At 51.7% G+C, this 13,639-nt stretch overlaps 1 protein-coding gene across 1 annotated transcript in view; it reads left to right on the forward strand.

Moving 5' to 3' along the window:
• CUX2 (cut like homeobox 2) overlaps positions 1 to 13,639 on the forward strand; it is a 316,937-nt gene that overhangs the window by 272,227 nt on the left and 31,071 nt on the right. Inside the window, exons 10-16 of the mRNA XM_026449647.1 lie at positions 1,543 to 1,647; positions 4,235 to 4,426; positions 4,512 to 4,570; positions 5,627 to 5,675; positions 5,769 to 5,868; positions 7,306 to 7,947; positions 9,375 to 9,476. Coding sequence (XP_026305432.1) covers positions 1,543 to 1,647; positions 4,235 to 4,426; positions 4,512 to 4,570; positions 5,627 to 5,675; positions 5,769 to 5,868; positions 7,306 to 7,947; positions 9,375 to 9,476 — 1,249 coding nt within the window. The remainder of the gene's footprint in view (positions 1 to 1,542; positions 1,648 to 4,234; positions 4,427 to 4,511; positions 4,571 to 5,626; positions 5,676 to 5,768; positions 5,869 to 7,305; positions 7,948 to 9,374; positions 9,477 to 13,639) is intronic.

The raw sequence follows: 13,639 nt of genomic DNA on the forward strand, positions 1-13,639 counted from the left end.
CCATCTCTACTAAAAATACAAAAGTTAGACAAACCTGGCGGCACACACCTATAATCCCAGCTACTCAGGAGGCTGAGGCAGGAGAATTGCTTGAACCCAGGAGGTGGAGGTTGCAGTGAGCCAAGATCGTGCCACTGCACTCCAGCCTAAGCAACAAAGCAACACTCTGTCTTAAAAAAAAAAAAAAAGAAAGAAAGAAAGAAAGAAAGAAAAAGAAAGAAATCTACCAGCTGGGCACAGTAGCTCAGGCCTGTAATCCCAGCACATTGGGAAGCCAAGGCAAGTGGGTTGCTTGAACCCAGGAGTTCAAGACCAGCCTGGCCAACATGGCAAAACCTGTCTCCACTAAAACTACAAAAATTAACCAGGCATGGTGGTACCCACATGTAATTGCAATTACTCAGGATCCTGAGATGGGAGAATTAATTGAACCCGGGAGTTGGAGGCTGCTGTGAGCCCTTATTGCACCACTGCACTCCAGCCTGGGTGACAGAGCGACTCTGTCTCAAAGAAAAACAAAAAAAAATCTACCATAGACCCAGTTTAGTGAACTGTTGCATTCTGATTTTAACCACTCAAAACCGCTTTTTGTTAGATGTTTTTATTGCCCCCCATTTCAAAAAGAGAAACTGAGCCAGGCATGATGGCTCACTCCTATAATCCCAGCACTTTGGAAGGCTGAGGCAGGCGGATCACCTGAGGTCAGGAGTTCAACACCAGCCTGGCCAACATGGTGAAACCCTGTCTCTACTAAAAATACAAAAAATAGCCGGGTATAGTGGTGCGCACCTGTAATCCCAGCTACTTGGGAGGCTGAGGCAGGAAAATCTTGTGAACAGGAAAATCTTGTGAACCCAGGTGGGGGAGGCTGCAGTGAGCCAAGATTGTGCCACTGCACTCCAGCCTGAGTGACAGAGTGAGACTCCATCATAAATAAATAAATAAATAAATAAATAAATAAATAAATAAATAAATAAAAATAAACTGAGACCTAGGGAGAGGAAGTGACCTGCCCAGGGACTGCAATAGTCTGTGGGCTGGGAAAGCACCTCTGCAGATGCTGTGTCTGGAACTCAGCCCATACCAGGTGGCATGAGAGTTGGGACAGCTCTTGCATTCGGACTAGCCAGGCCTGAAATTAATGTGGCAGACAGAAGTATCTAGAAATGCGTGAAAACCTGCCAGTCCCACCCAGACAGCCTCTGTCTCCCTGCCTTCATAGAGCAGGAATGTTCTGACTCCCTGGGGGTCCCACGCACCCCACGAGAACCCAGAACCTCAGAGGGGCATTTCTTCCTGTCCTTTCAGCTCAGGAGTAACCTCAGAGGCTGCTCTTTCTTGTCCCCAGCCCAGACAGGGCTCTGTGACTGGTCTTCATAGCTCCAGGACAGGGTCCGGGACTAGGAGGGCAGGACCTGAGAGGCCCTCGGAGGTCTGCCTCCCCAACCCTGCCTGAGACAGTGCAGGGAGAAGGTGGAAGTACAGAGTGGGCTCTGCGGTGGCCATGCTCACCTCTCGCCCACGCTGTCCCCTTCTCCCCAGCGAGCTGAGGCTGCCCAGCGGGAGGTGGAAAGTCTCCGGGAACAGCTGGCCTCTGTCAACAGCTCCATCCGCCTGGCTTGCTGCTCTCCCCAGGGGCCCAGTGGGGTAAGGATGGGGTCGGGGAAGTGAGCAGGGAGGGCAGAGGGAAAGATCGGGAATGGCTGAGTTTGTGGGTTTCAGCATGTGGGTGACACTTTGTGGTTGATTGCGTGCATCCATTTGAAACTGGGAGTGTGAATGTGTGTGGGTCTCTGTGCATGCACTGAGTGTAATCACTATGACCTGCTATACCAGCTGAGGATAAAAATACAACTACAGTTCTTTACTTTTCAAGCCCAAGTTTCCATATACCCTTTATTACCAGGAGTTCCAATATCTTCCTTTGAAGGCCTCCCTTACCCCCAGTTGTTCAAGAATGCCAGAAACTTCCTCAGACCAAAGATCATTCTGATTGCCAGATGCACCAGCAAGGACGTGGGGGAGAGTGAGTTTGAGGCAATACAGCAGCATGCAGTTTTTGTGGATGCCACCAGGTGTCGCTGTTGAACACTGGTCATAGCAGCTTGGTGGATGCCAGGGATGGTGATGCCCCTGCTGGTTTTCAGTCCCAAAACTGGGTACTTTTAGGAGTATGAGCCAGCCAACATATCAATAGGCAATCATCACCAGGACTGCAGTGGGGCCATATACCAAGATAAAATTTAACATTCATACTCAGCCATTGGTTTCCAAATCATGCCAGGTGATTCTAGGGGGATTTCCCACCCCAGCCACATGCTGTGAAGGGCCAGTCTTTGGTGATCAACCCTGAGGTTCTTGTGTTAGGCCTAATTAATCAATTCATCTTTCTCTTTCCTCCTGGTTTGTGCCTCTTTGGGGTCCTGGTGTCATTTCTTGATGAGACTTTCATCAAGGCCACCCCAGCCTACCCTTCTGTCCTATATTAGCAATCTCCATCCTGGCTCTCCCAGAAAGCCGTGGGTTCATTATGTGAATTGGTCTGCCTTCTTTCCAGATCTCTGCATCCCAAGGGGTGAGATTCATGATTCCTTACATAATAACAGGTCGCTCCAGGGTGACTTCCCTCTCCACCCATGAACCTGAACTTGCGAGCATAATTTTCACTTCACCTGACACCTACATATACAGGCCCAGGTGTCTATATCTCTCTTTCCGTTTGAATATTGCAATGAGTCTCTGTGAATGTATTACTGTGTATGTATGTCTCTACTTGTGACCTTTGAGCAACTGACCATATTCTTAATCTGACTGTGCCTCAGTTTCCTCATCTGTACAAGTAACACCTACTTTATAGGGTTATTAAAAGGATTACATGAGTCAGGCATGGTGGCACATGCCTGTAGTCCCAGCCACTTAGGAGGCTGAGGCAGGAGGATCTCTTGAGCCCATGAGTTTGAGTCCAGCCTGGGCAACATAGCAAGATCCTGTCTCTGAAAAAAAATGGATTACATGTAAAGTGCCTAAAATGGTGCTTGGGTCATTGTATATGCTCACTAAGTATTTGATGCTACTATTATAATTATTAATGTGTCTTTGGTGTATCTGGGATGTTTTTGCTCAGGAGAACATGTGGCTTCTTTGAGCATGTGCATGTCTGTTGTGTGTGATGATGTGTCCTTGTGAGTGTCTCTCTTTGATGCATGAGTATTTGTGTGTGTCAGCATATTTGGGAAAGTACATGTGTTAGTGTGTGCTGTGGCTAGAGGTGTGTCCTTGTGTGTCAGCCTGTGTCTGTGTCCCAGGAGATTGTATGTGTGTCCATGTGCCTGGGTGATGGCATAACACAGACAGAGTGAACACAGGAGAGAGAGGCTGTGTGGAGAGAGATGGAAAGTGAGAGAGCCCAAGAGGATGCCTCGTAGAGGAATTTGCCAATGGTTCTTAATTAACCCCCATGGAACCCAGCAAATGCCTGTGCTAATCAGCCCCAGGGAACTTTGCTGGTTTGGGGGGTGTGCTTTCCTGAGCACAACAGTGGCACTCGATGCTAATTAATTTAATGTATTAATGGCATCCGCTTCCTATTTTAATTGGCATTTATCTCCATGGAAGAAAGCTGGGGTTGGGTTGGGGCTTTTTGTTTGTTTGGTTTTTTTTTTTTTTTTAAGTGTTTCTTGGATTTATTTGTAACTAAGCCTGACTTCAGGTTCCTCAAACAGCAACCTCTCCATCTTCATCCAGGACAGAGGGGCCATTTCCTACAATGTGGAGAAGCCATAGGTCTTAGGGCTATCAGCAAATTAGGCAGAGGAAGGAGCCACCCATAACGTGGCCCGTGGCTCCAAGGTGTCAAGTCTAATCCTGAGGGTCCCTTGTTGCCTAGAATGGGGACATACCCCTGGAGTAGGAGCCAGACCTGAGCGAGAAACAAACTTTTGCCTATGCTGATTCCTCTGTCGTGAGCGCCCAATCCCCAACCCCAGCTGACTACTTCTTTTTGTCATGGTTGTTCTTTTTTAATAAATCTTTTAATCAAAGTGTAACTTAATACATAAGGAAAAGTGCACAAATCATAAGTGTACAGCATTTGAATTTTTCAACACAAACACACCCCATACCATCATCCAAATCAACAAATGTACATTCTGCTTGGGATTCAGGGGTGGGGAGGCCAAACCTGTGGACCCCAGTCCCTCACCTCTCAGCCCCTCAAAGACCCCTTTGCCTGCAGGATAAGGTGAACTTCGCTCTGTGCTCGGGCCCTCGGCTGGAGGCCGCGCTGGCCTCCAAGGACAGGGAGATCCTGCGGCTGCTGAAGGATGTGCAGCACCTCCAGAGCTCGCTGCAGGAATTGGAGGAGGCATCCGCCAACCAGATCGCTGACCTGGAGCGGCAGCTCACAGCCAAGTCCGAGGCCATAGAAGTGGGTCCTGGGGAGGGGGCGGGGGGCAGGTGGCCCCAGGCCGAAGCACACAGACCAGCCTCACCATCTTTCTTTGCTCTTCTAGAAGCTGGAAGAGAAGCTCCAGGCCCAGTCTGACTATGAAGAAATTAAAACAGAGCTGAGGTACCATGTGGGGTGGGGCTCCACAGACCCCCAGCACTCTTCCCTGGCCAGGAGCGCTTGGCAAAGTTCATCATCTTCCTGCCTCCTACTAAACCCCATTTGTTCTCTCCAGTAACACTGTGGATATCAAACCTTAACCATCCTTAGGCCGGGTGCAGTGGCTCATCCCTGTAATCCCAACACTTTGGGAGGCCAAGGCAGGAGGATCACTTGAGCTCAGGAGTTTGAGACCAGCCTGGGCAACAATGGGGATAACCCATCTCTACGAGAAAAAAACAGTTTTAATTAGCCAGGAGTGGTGGTGGTGCGTGCTGTAGTCCCAGCCACTCAGGAGGCTGATCTGGCCACTCAGGAGGCTGATGTGGGAGGATTGCTTGAGCCTGAGAAGTCAAGGCTGCAATGAGCTGTGGTGGCACCACTGCACTCCAGCCTGGACAACACAGTGAGACCCTGTCTCAAAAACAAAACAAAACGAAATTCAACCATCTTCAGTCGTTTTCCATCAAGAGCCGCCTGTACAGGCAGATCACCTGAGGTCAGGAGTTCAAGACCAGCCTGGCCAACATGGCAAAACCCTGTCTCTACTAAAAATACAAAAATTAGCCAGGTATGGTGGTGGTCACCTGTAGTCCAAGCTACTTGGGAGGCTGAGGCAGAAGAATCGCTTGAACCCGGGAGGTGGAGATTGTGCCACTGCACTCCAGCCTGGGTGACAGAGTAAGACTCTGTCTCAAAGAAAAAAAAACAACAATCTGCCTACAGACCATACAAGGGAACTTATTATGGGCATGGTAACTGGGAGGTGATTCATTAACCAGCTAAACTCAAGCTGGCCAGAATGGGGTCAGTTCAGGCAGCACCCCTCCAGGTAACACTGCCACCTGTTAATGAGCCTGCCACTTCAGGCCTGGGGTTGCAATGACTCTGGAATTAATGGGATTCCGGGGAATGGAGCAGTCATTGTCAGGGAGGTAAGCCGGGTCATTGCCTCTTGCAAGACCTCTCCTCCAGCCCAGGGGCTGGCTGACCTCAGACCCTCTCCACTTGCTCTGGCAGTATCCTGAAAGCCATGAAGCTGGCCTCCAGCACCTGCAGCCTCCCCCAGGTAAGTGTCCCTGCCACCATCCCTGCAGGACGGGCTGTCCCAGTGAGCCTTCCACCCACCAGGTGCCCTCTCAACCTGCCTCTTGTCTCCTAGGGCATGGCCAAGCCTGAAGACTCACTGCTTATTGCAAAGGAGGCCTTCTTCCCTGCGCAGAAATTCCTTCTGGAGAAGCCCAGCCTCCTGGCCAGCCCTGGTAGGGGAGGAGGATACTCTGGGGCTGAGGGCTGGGGCGGGGACTGCCTGTGGGTCTCTGCCTCTGGCCTTCTCATGCCCAAGGACCACTGCCTTCCATGCAGGCAGGAGAGCGACAGAACAACAGGTGCGCATTGATTTGGCAGCTGCTGTGTGCGTGTCCTGCAGGGCATCCACACACACCCACATCACAGTTGGGGTCACACAGCTGGCTTGGGCCCTTCCAAGGCCCTCTAAAGGGCTCCACTCCCTACTGAGCCTTCTTGAGCTGCAGGGGCTTTCATGAAGAGGTTACAGGTGGACAAGCAGGCATTCTCACTGCACCCCCACAGCCGACCACTGGGAGGCTGCGGACATGATCATCCTCTCAGCTACCTGCTGACCTTTTTATTTTGAGACCAAGTCTCGCTCTGTCGCCCAGGCTGGAGTGCAGTGGTGCGATCTCAGCTCACTGCAGCCTCCACCTCCTGGGTTCAAGCAATTTTCCTGCCTCGGCCTCCCGAGTAGCTGGGATTGCAGGCATGCACCACCACACCGGGCTAATTTTTATGTTTTTAGTAGAGACGGGGTTTCATCACATTGGCCAGGCTGGTCTCAAACTCCTGACCTCAGGTGATCTGCCTGCCTCAGCCTCCCAAAGTGCTGAGATTACAGGCGTGAGCCACCACACCCGGCCACTCGCTGACCTTTTAGCCTTGTGACCCCAGGCAGGACTCTGTGCTGCCTCTGTTTCCTCATCCGTAAAATGGGTGTGACCTTGGGGCCCGCTTCGTGGGTGCAGGTCTAGTGAGTCAGCTCCAGGGTGGGTGCCCAGCAAGGGCTCATCTGCAGGTGGTGGCGAGTTCGACTTCCCATCCCAGGCCGAGGCCCTGGGCCTGTGGCACGTTCTCAGCTGATGCTCTTGGTGATAGGGTGGGGCGCTCCCCAGAGCTGGCATATGGACCGGGCCTGGAAGAGTGGGGCTTGGAGAATGGAGGGGTAGGGCAGAAACAGCCAAGGTCGGCACTTCCAGCTGCTGGACGCCTATAGCACTGCTCCCCACCCCCACCTCCCCACCAAACCCTTCCCTCTTTCTCCTCCTTCCTTCCTCTATTTCTGACTTTCTGTCTCTATATATGTCTCTGTCTCTGTCTCTCCCCCACCCCACCCCACCTCTCTCCCCACCCCTCTCTGTCATGTGGTTTCTCTGTGTCTCTCGTTGTCTCTTTCTCTGTCTCTCACATGTGGTCTCTCTGTCTCATTATCTCTCTCTCTCTGTCTCTCTCACATGTGGTCTCTGTCTCGCGCTGTCTCTCTCTCTGTCCCTCTCATGTGGTTTCTCTCTGTGTCTCTCTTTCTCGTTGTCTCTATCTGTCTGTCTCCCCCTCTGGTTCTTTTTCTCCCTCTCTGTCCCCTCATCATTGTCTTCCCCATCTGTCTGTCTGTCTGGGTGTTCTAGAGGAAGACCCATCAGAGGACGATTCCATCAAGGATTCACTGGGCACGGAGCAGTCCTACCCCTCCCCTCAGCAGCTCCCACCTCCGCCAGGGCCTGAAGACCCCCTGTCTCCCAGCCCCGGGCAGCCCCTGCTTGGCCCCGGCTTGGGGCCTGATGGCCCTCGGACTTTCTCGCTGTCCCCCTTCCCCAGCCTGGCGTCAGGGGAGAGATTGATGATGCCCCCGGCTGCCTTCAAGGGAGAGGCGGGCGGCCTGCTGGTGTTCCCCCCAGCCTTCTACGGCGCCAAGCCCCCCACAGCCCCTGCCACCCCGGCCCCTGGCCCTGAGCCACCAGGCGGTCCTGAGCCTGCCGATGGTGGTGGGGGCGGAGTAGCAGGGCCTGGGACAGAGGAGGAGCAGCTGGACACGGCAGAGATCGCCTTCCAGGTGAAGGAGCAGCTGCTAAAACACAACATCGGGCAGCGGGTGTTTGGCCATTACGTGCTGGGGCTATCACAGGGCTCGGTCAGCGAGATCCTAGCCCGGCCCAAGCCCTGGCGCAAGCTCACAGTGAAGGGCAAGGAGCCCTTCATCAAGATGAAGCAGTTCCTATCGGATGAGCAGAACGTGCTGGCGCTCAGGACCATCCAAGTGCGGCAGCGAGGTGAGTGCCCAAGAGGGCCTGTCCCTGCTGGCCACCACGCCAGGTCCAGGGCATCAGGGCTGGGGGCTGAGGACATGAGCTCTGGGTTCAAAGCCCAGCTCTGCCACCACCTGGCTGTGTGACCCAGGGCCAGTGACTTTGCCTCTCTGTGCCTCAGTTTCCCCTCTGTAAAAGCAGGAAATACATCCTCACGCTCTCCTTCCTGGCCCTAGCCAGAGACAGGCTGCCCTTCCTGGGACACTCAGGATAAGGGTGGTGGGAAAAGTCTCCAGGTACTGCCCTGGCAGGTACTCACCAAACACTTCCAAGCCTCAGTTTACACATTTGTAAGACTGCCAGCCTTACCAGACTTGATTTTTTGGGTAATCAGTGTGAAGGGTCCTAGCTGTGGCCTCACAGATGCCTGAGTTTGAGTCCCAGCTCTGCTGTTCATCCACTGGGTGACCTCAGACAACTCCTTTCATCTGTGCCCCGGTTTCTGCATCTGTCAGCCTCCAGGAGGCACCATAAGGATTAAACAGGCATCAAACACTGACCACAGCACCTGGCACACAGTGCTGCTTGAGAACTGTTAGGGGCGGTGGTTGCCATAGTCATTGTCGTCATCATTTCTTTTTTTTTTTTTCCCTTGAGATGGAATCTCACTCTGTCGCCCCGGCTAGAGTGCAGTGGCACAATATCAGCTCACTGCGACCTCTGCCTCCTGGGTTCAAGCAATTCTGCTGTCTCAGCCTCCCTAGTAACTGGGACTACAGTCGCATGCCACCATGTCCGGCTAATTTTTACATTTTTAGTAGAGACAGGGTTTCACCATATTGGTCAGGCTGGTCTCAAACTCCTGACCTCAAGTGATCCACCCACCTTGGCCTCCCAAAGTGCTGGGATTACAGGCATGAGCCACCGCACCCTATTTCTTTATTATTATTATTATTTTTTTTTTTTTTTGAGACAGAGTCTGGTTCTGTCACCCAGACTGAAGTGCAGTGGCACAATCTCGGCTCACTACAACCACTGCCTCCTGGGTTCAAGCGATTGTCCTTCCTCAGCCTCCTGAGTAGCTGGGATTACAGGTGCATGCCACCATGCTTGGCTAATTTTGTATTTTTAGTAGAGACGGGGTTTCTCCATGTTGGCCAGGATAGCCTCAAACTCCTGACCTCAAGTGGTCCTCCCACCTCGGCCTCCCAAAGTGCTGGGATTATGGGCATGAGCCACCATGCCTGGCCTCGTTATTATGATTCTTATTTCAAGCCAAAATCACTCATAGGCCCACAGTTTGTTATGCAGACTAAGCGGTGACTCTGCCATCTCACTGATGGTCTGACCCTCACTCTCCTGGGAGGAGGAGACAGCCCCCCACCCCACCAGGCTCCAGAGACTGAGCCCAACATGCAGATCCTGCCACAGATGCCTTCTTGCCTCCCCAGGCAGCATCACCCCGAGAATCCGCACACCCGAGACGGGCTCGGACGACGCCATCAAGAGCATTCTAGAGCAGGCCAAGAAGGAGATCGAGTCGCAGAAAGGCGGTGAGTGTGACCCCTGCAGGCAAGGCCTGAGGCCCTCGGGGCCAGCTGTGAACAGGAGGTGAGGCCTCGTCTACCTTCGTCCACCCCAGAGGGAATCCAGGTGGATCAGAACCGCCAGAGGCCAGAGGGGCCCATCTTGAGTGCATGGGTGGTTGTGAGTGCATGGGTGGTCGTGGCACCGCTCAGAACCCTGCCACGGCTCTCAACATAAAATCTCAACCCTCAGCCAGGCACAGTGGCTCATGCCTGTAATCCCAGCACTTTGGGAGGCCAAGGTGGGCTGATCACCTGAAGTCAGGAGTTTGAGACCAGCCTGGCCAACATGGTACAACCCCATCTCTACTAAAAATACAAAATTACCTGGGTGTGGTGATACGTGCCTGTAATCCCAGCTATTCAGGAAGCTGAGGCAGGAGAATTGCTTGAACCTGGGAAACGGAGGTTGCAGTGAGCCAAGATCACACCACTGCGCTCCAGCCTAGGTGACAAAGTAAGACTCCGTCAAAAAAAAAAAAAAAAGAAAAATATCCCAAGACTTGACAAGGCCTACAGGCCCTACAGTCTTCAGGCCCCTCCATGCCTGTCACGTGAACTGTTCAGTCATGCCCAGCTGCCGTGCACCCCACCCTGCGCCTCTGATGCTGTTCTTACCCCAGCTGCCTTTCACCTGGCCAACTCCTGCTCATACCTATGACCCAACTCAGAAGTTACCTCCTGCAAGAAGATGGATTGGACACTGCGCCCACCTCCCTCCACCCCCACCACAATGACCTGCTTGCTTGCTGCAGTGGAGCCGGACTGGCCACAAATTCTGTGAGCCACCGTGCCCAGCCCATCTTCTCATCTTTAGAATGGGGACTGTGGGTGGCCGAGGTGGGCGGATCACCTGAGGTCAGGAGTTCGAGACAAGTCTGCCCAACGTGGCAAAACACCATCACTACTAAACATACAAAAAAATTAGCTGGGCATGGTGGTGCATGCCTGTAACCCCAGCTACTTGGGAGGCTGAGGCAGGAGAATCTCTTGAACCCGGGAGGCGGAGCTTACAGTGAGCTGAGATCACGCCACTGTACTCCAGCCTGGGCAACAAGAGCGAAACTCCATCTCAAAAAGAAAAAAAAGCGGGGCGGGGGGGTACTGTATTAGTTTTCCTTTCTCAGGGTTGTGTGAAGATCAAATGAGGTCGGTATAATCCTGAAAGATCAGCCATCATTTACAGCAAATATTATCATTATTACCTCCTTGTTGCAGTTCCGCGCTGTCACAAACGACTCTGCTGGTGTGGCTGTCCCTCCCTCTGCTGTGGGGGCTTCTTGCAGCCAGGGACCCAGTTCCATCCTCACACCCAGCACAGCCTAGACTGTAGCTGACTGAGACCCTGGACTCCGGCTTCAAAGCCCTCCTCCATTTTTGCAGTGTCTGCTGCCTCCTGGTGGCTGCTCCAAGCAGGTGTCCTGAATCCCTCCAGTTGTCGCCAGGAGCCGAGATGTTTCCCAATGAATGGCCCTCCCTCTGCCTGGTCCCTGGGAGGGGTGAGGGGAGAAGGGACTTACCCAGCTACCCTGCCCCACCTGTAAAATCCTCTGAGCCTAATTTCCTTCTTGGTTAGTTCCAGTAGCAAGAGAGATGCAAGACAGAGAAGGATGTAATCATACAGTAAACATTTATTAAGCACCTACTGTGGACTAGACACAGGTTTCAGATATGGGTGAGACGTGAGACATGATATGGAGGTGAAAAGAACCATGAGAAATAACTAGCCAGAGCCGGGCACAGTGGCTCATGCCTGTAATCCCAGCACTCTGGGAGGCCAAGGCGGACGGATCACCTGAGGTCAGGAGTTTGAGACCAGCCTGGACAACATGGTGAAACCCTGTCTCTGCTAAAAATACAAAAATTGGCTGGGCATGGTGGTAGGTGCCTGTAACCCCAGCTATTTGGAGGCTGAGGCAAGAGAATTGCTTGAACCTACGAGGCAAAGGTTGCAGTAAGCCAAGATCTTGCTACTACACTCCAGCCTGCGCAACAAGAGCAAAACTCAGTCTAAAAAAAGGGAAAAAAGAAACCCCATCTCCTCTAAAAATACAAAAATTAGCCAGGTGTGGTGGCACACACCTGTGGTCCCAGCTACTCAAGAGGCTGAGGCAGGTGGATCACCAGAGCCCAGGAGGTAGAACTTGTAGCAAGCCGAGATCTCATCACTACACTCCAGCCTGGGTGACAGAGTGAGATTCTGTCTAAAAAACAAAAAAAAGAATAGAAAAAGAAATAACTAGCCAAAGTCTCCCACTAAACATACAGGACAACTGAGGCCAGGGAGGGAAGACATGAGTTCAGTTACGCAGAGACAGAGGGAAACCCCAGGTCTCCCACCTCTTGATACAGCACTTTCTCCTGGGGGTCAGAAGCAGGCACCAGGGCAATGTCAAAGACAACATCGCAGCAGAGGAAAACATTTACTATCCATGGGCCAGCTGGTGGCCTTATATTCAGTGTCCAGGAGGAGTTCAGCAAGAGGAAAAATACAAAGGTTATTGCCCCATACCCCTGGCAAAAAAAAAAAAAAAAAAAAAAAATGAATGCTAAGCAGTGAGCACACTGGCCACTGCCAGGGAGGAAATGAATGTGACTGACTGCTCAATCACGAGTTCTGCTTCTAGGATTCGAAGGAAATGTCCAGAATGGGGACAGGGGTTTATATATAAGCCATTCCCAACATTATTCATAAGAGTGACAAACTGGAAACAAAACAACCTAAGTGTCCGGCAGTGGGGGATCTGGTAAGTAAAGCAGATAATATCCCTCCGTGGCATGTGCAGCCCTTAAAGGTAGACCTTTTAATGATAAGAAAAAATGGGGCCAGGCACGGTGGCTCACACCTGTAATCCCAACACTTTGGAAGGCCAAGACAGATGGATCACTTGAGGTCAGGAGTTGGAGGCCAGCCTGGCCCACATGGTAAAACCCTGTCTCTACTAAAAATACAAAAATTAGCCGGGCATGGTGGTAGGAACCTGTAATCCCAGCTACTCAGGAGGCTGAGGCAGGAGAATCACTTGAACCTGGGAAGCAGAGGTTGCAGTGAGCCGAGATCGTGCCATTGCACTCCAGTCTGGGCGACAGAGCAAGACTCAGTCTCAGAAAAGAAAAAAAAAAAAAATGTTTAGCCAGGCATAGTGGCACATGCATGTAGTCTCAACTACTTGAGAGGCTGAGGCAGGAAGATCAGTTGAGCCCAGGAATTTGAGACCAGCCTGAGCAATATACCAAGACCCTGTCTCCAAAAAAGTAAAAAAGAAAGAAAAAAAACACTCATGTTGATACTAAATGGGGACAAACCAGACTACACTTCCACATATCGAGTACGATCATGCGATGCATGTAGTCTAGAAAACAGACTGGGCTGGGTGTGGTGGCTCACGCCTGTAATCCCAGCACTTTGGGAGGCCGAGGCAGGCGGATCACGAGGTCAGGAGATCAAGATCATCCTGGCTAACATGGTGAAACCCCGTCTCTACTAAAAATACAAAGAAAATTAGCTGGGCATGGTGGCGGGCGCCTGTAGTCCCAGCTACTTTGGAGGCTGGGGCAAGAGAATGGCATGAACCAGGGAGGCGGAGCTTGCAGTGAGCTGAGATGCACCACTGCGCTCCAGCCTGGGCAACAGAGTGAGACTCCATCTCAAAAAAAAAAAAAAAAAAAAAAAAACAGACTGGAAGGGAATACTTGAAAATATTTCACATGGTTGCCCCTAGGAGACAGTAAGGGGGACTTTCATTTTCATCTTGACTTTTTGTGCTTTTTTTTGCATGCTCTTCTGTGCTCTCGTAGTAGGCAAGTATGAGGTTTTTTTTAATCAAGGTAAAATTCTCGTAACATAAAATTAAGCTTTTTTTTTTTTTTTTTTGAGACAGAGTCTCTTGCTCTGTCACACAGGCTGGAGTGCAGTGGTGTGATCTTGGCTCACTGCAACCTCCACCCTCCACCTCCCAGGTTCAAGCAATTCTCCTGCCTCAGCCTCCCGAGTAGCTGGGATTACAGGTGTGTGCCACCACGCCCAGCTAATTTTTGTATTTTTAGTAGAGACAGAGTTTCACCACGTTAGCCAGACTGGTCGCAAATTCCTGACCTCAAGTGATCTGCCTGCCTCAGTCTCCCAACGT

Source organism: Piliocolobus tephrosceles, chromosome 10, assembly GCF_002776525.5.
Source record: "Piliocolobus tephrosceles isolate RC106 chromosome 10, ASM277652v3, whole genome shotgun sequence".
Classification (NCBI taxonomy): Eukaryota; Metazoa; Chordata; class Mammalia; order Primates; family Cercopithecidae; genus Piliocolobus; species Piliocolobus tephrosceles.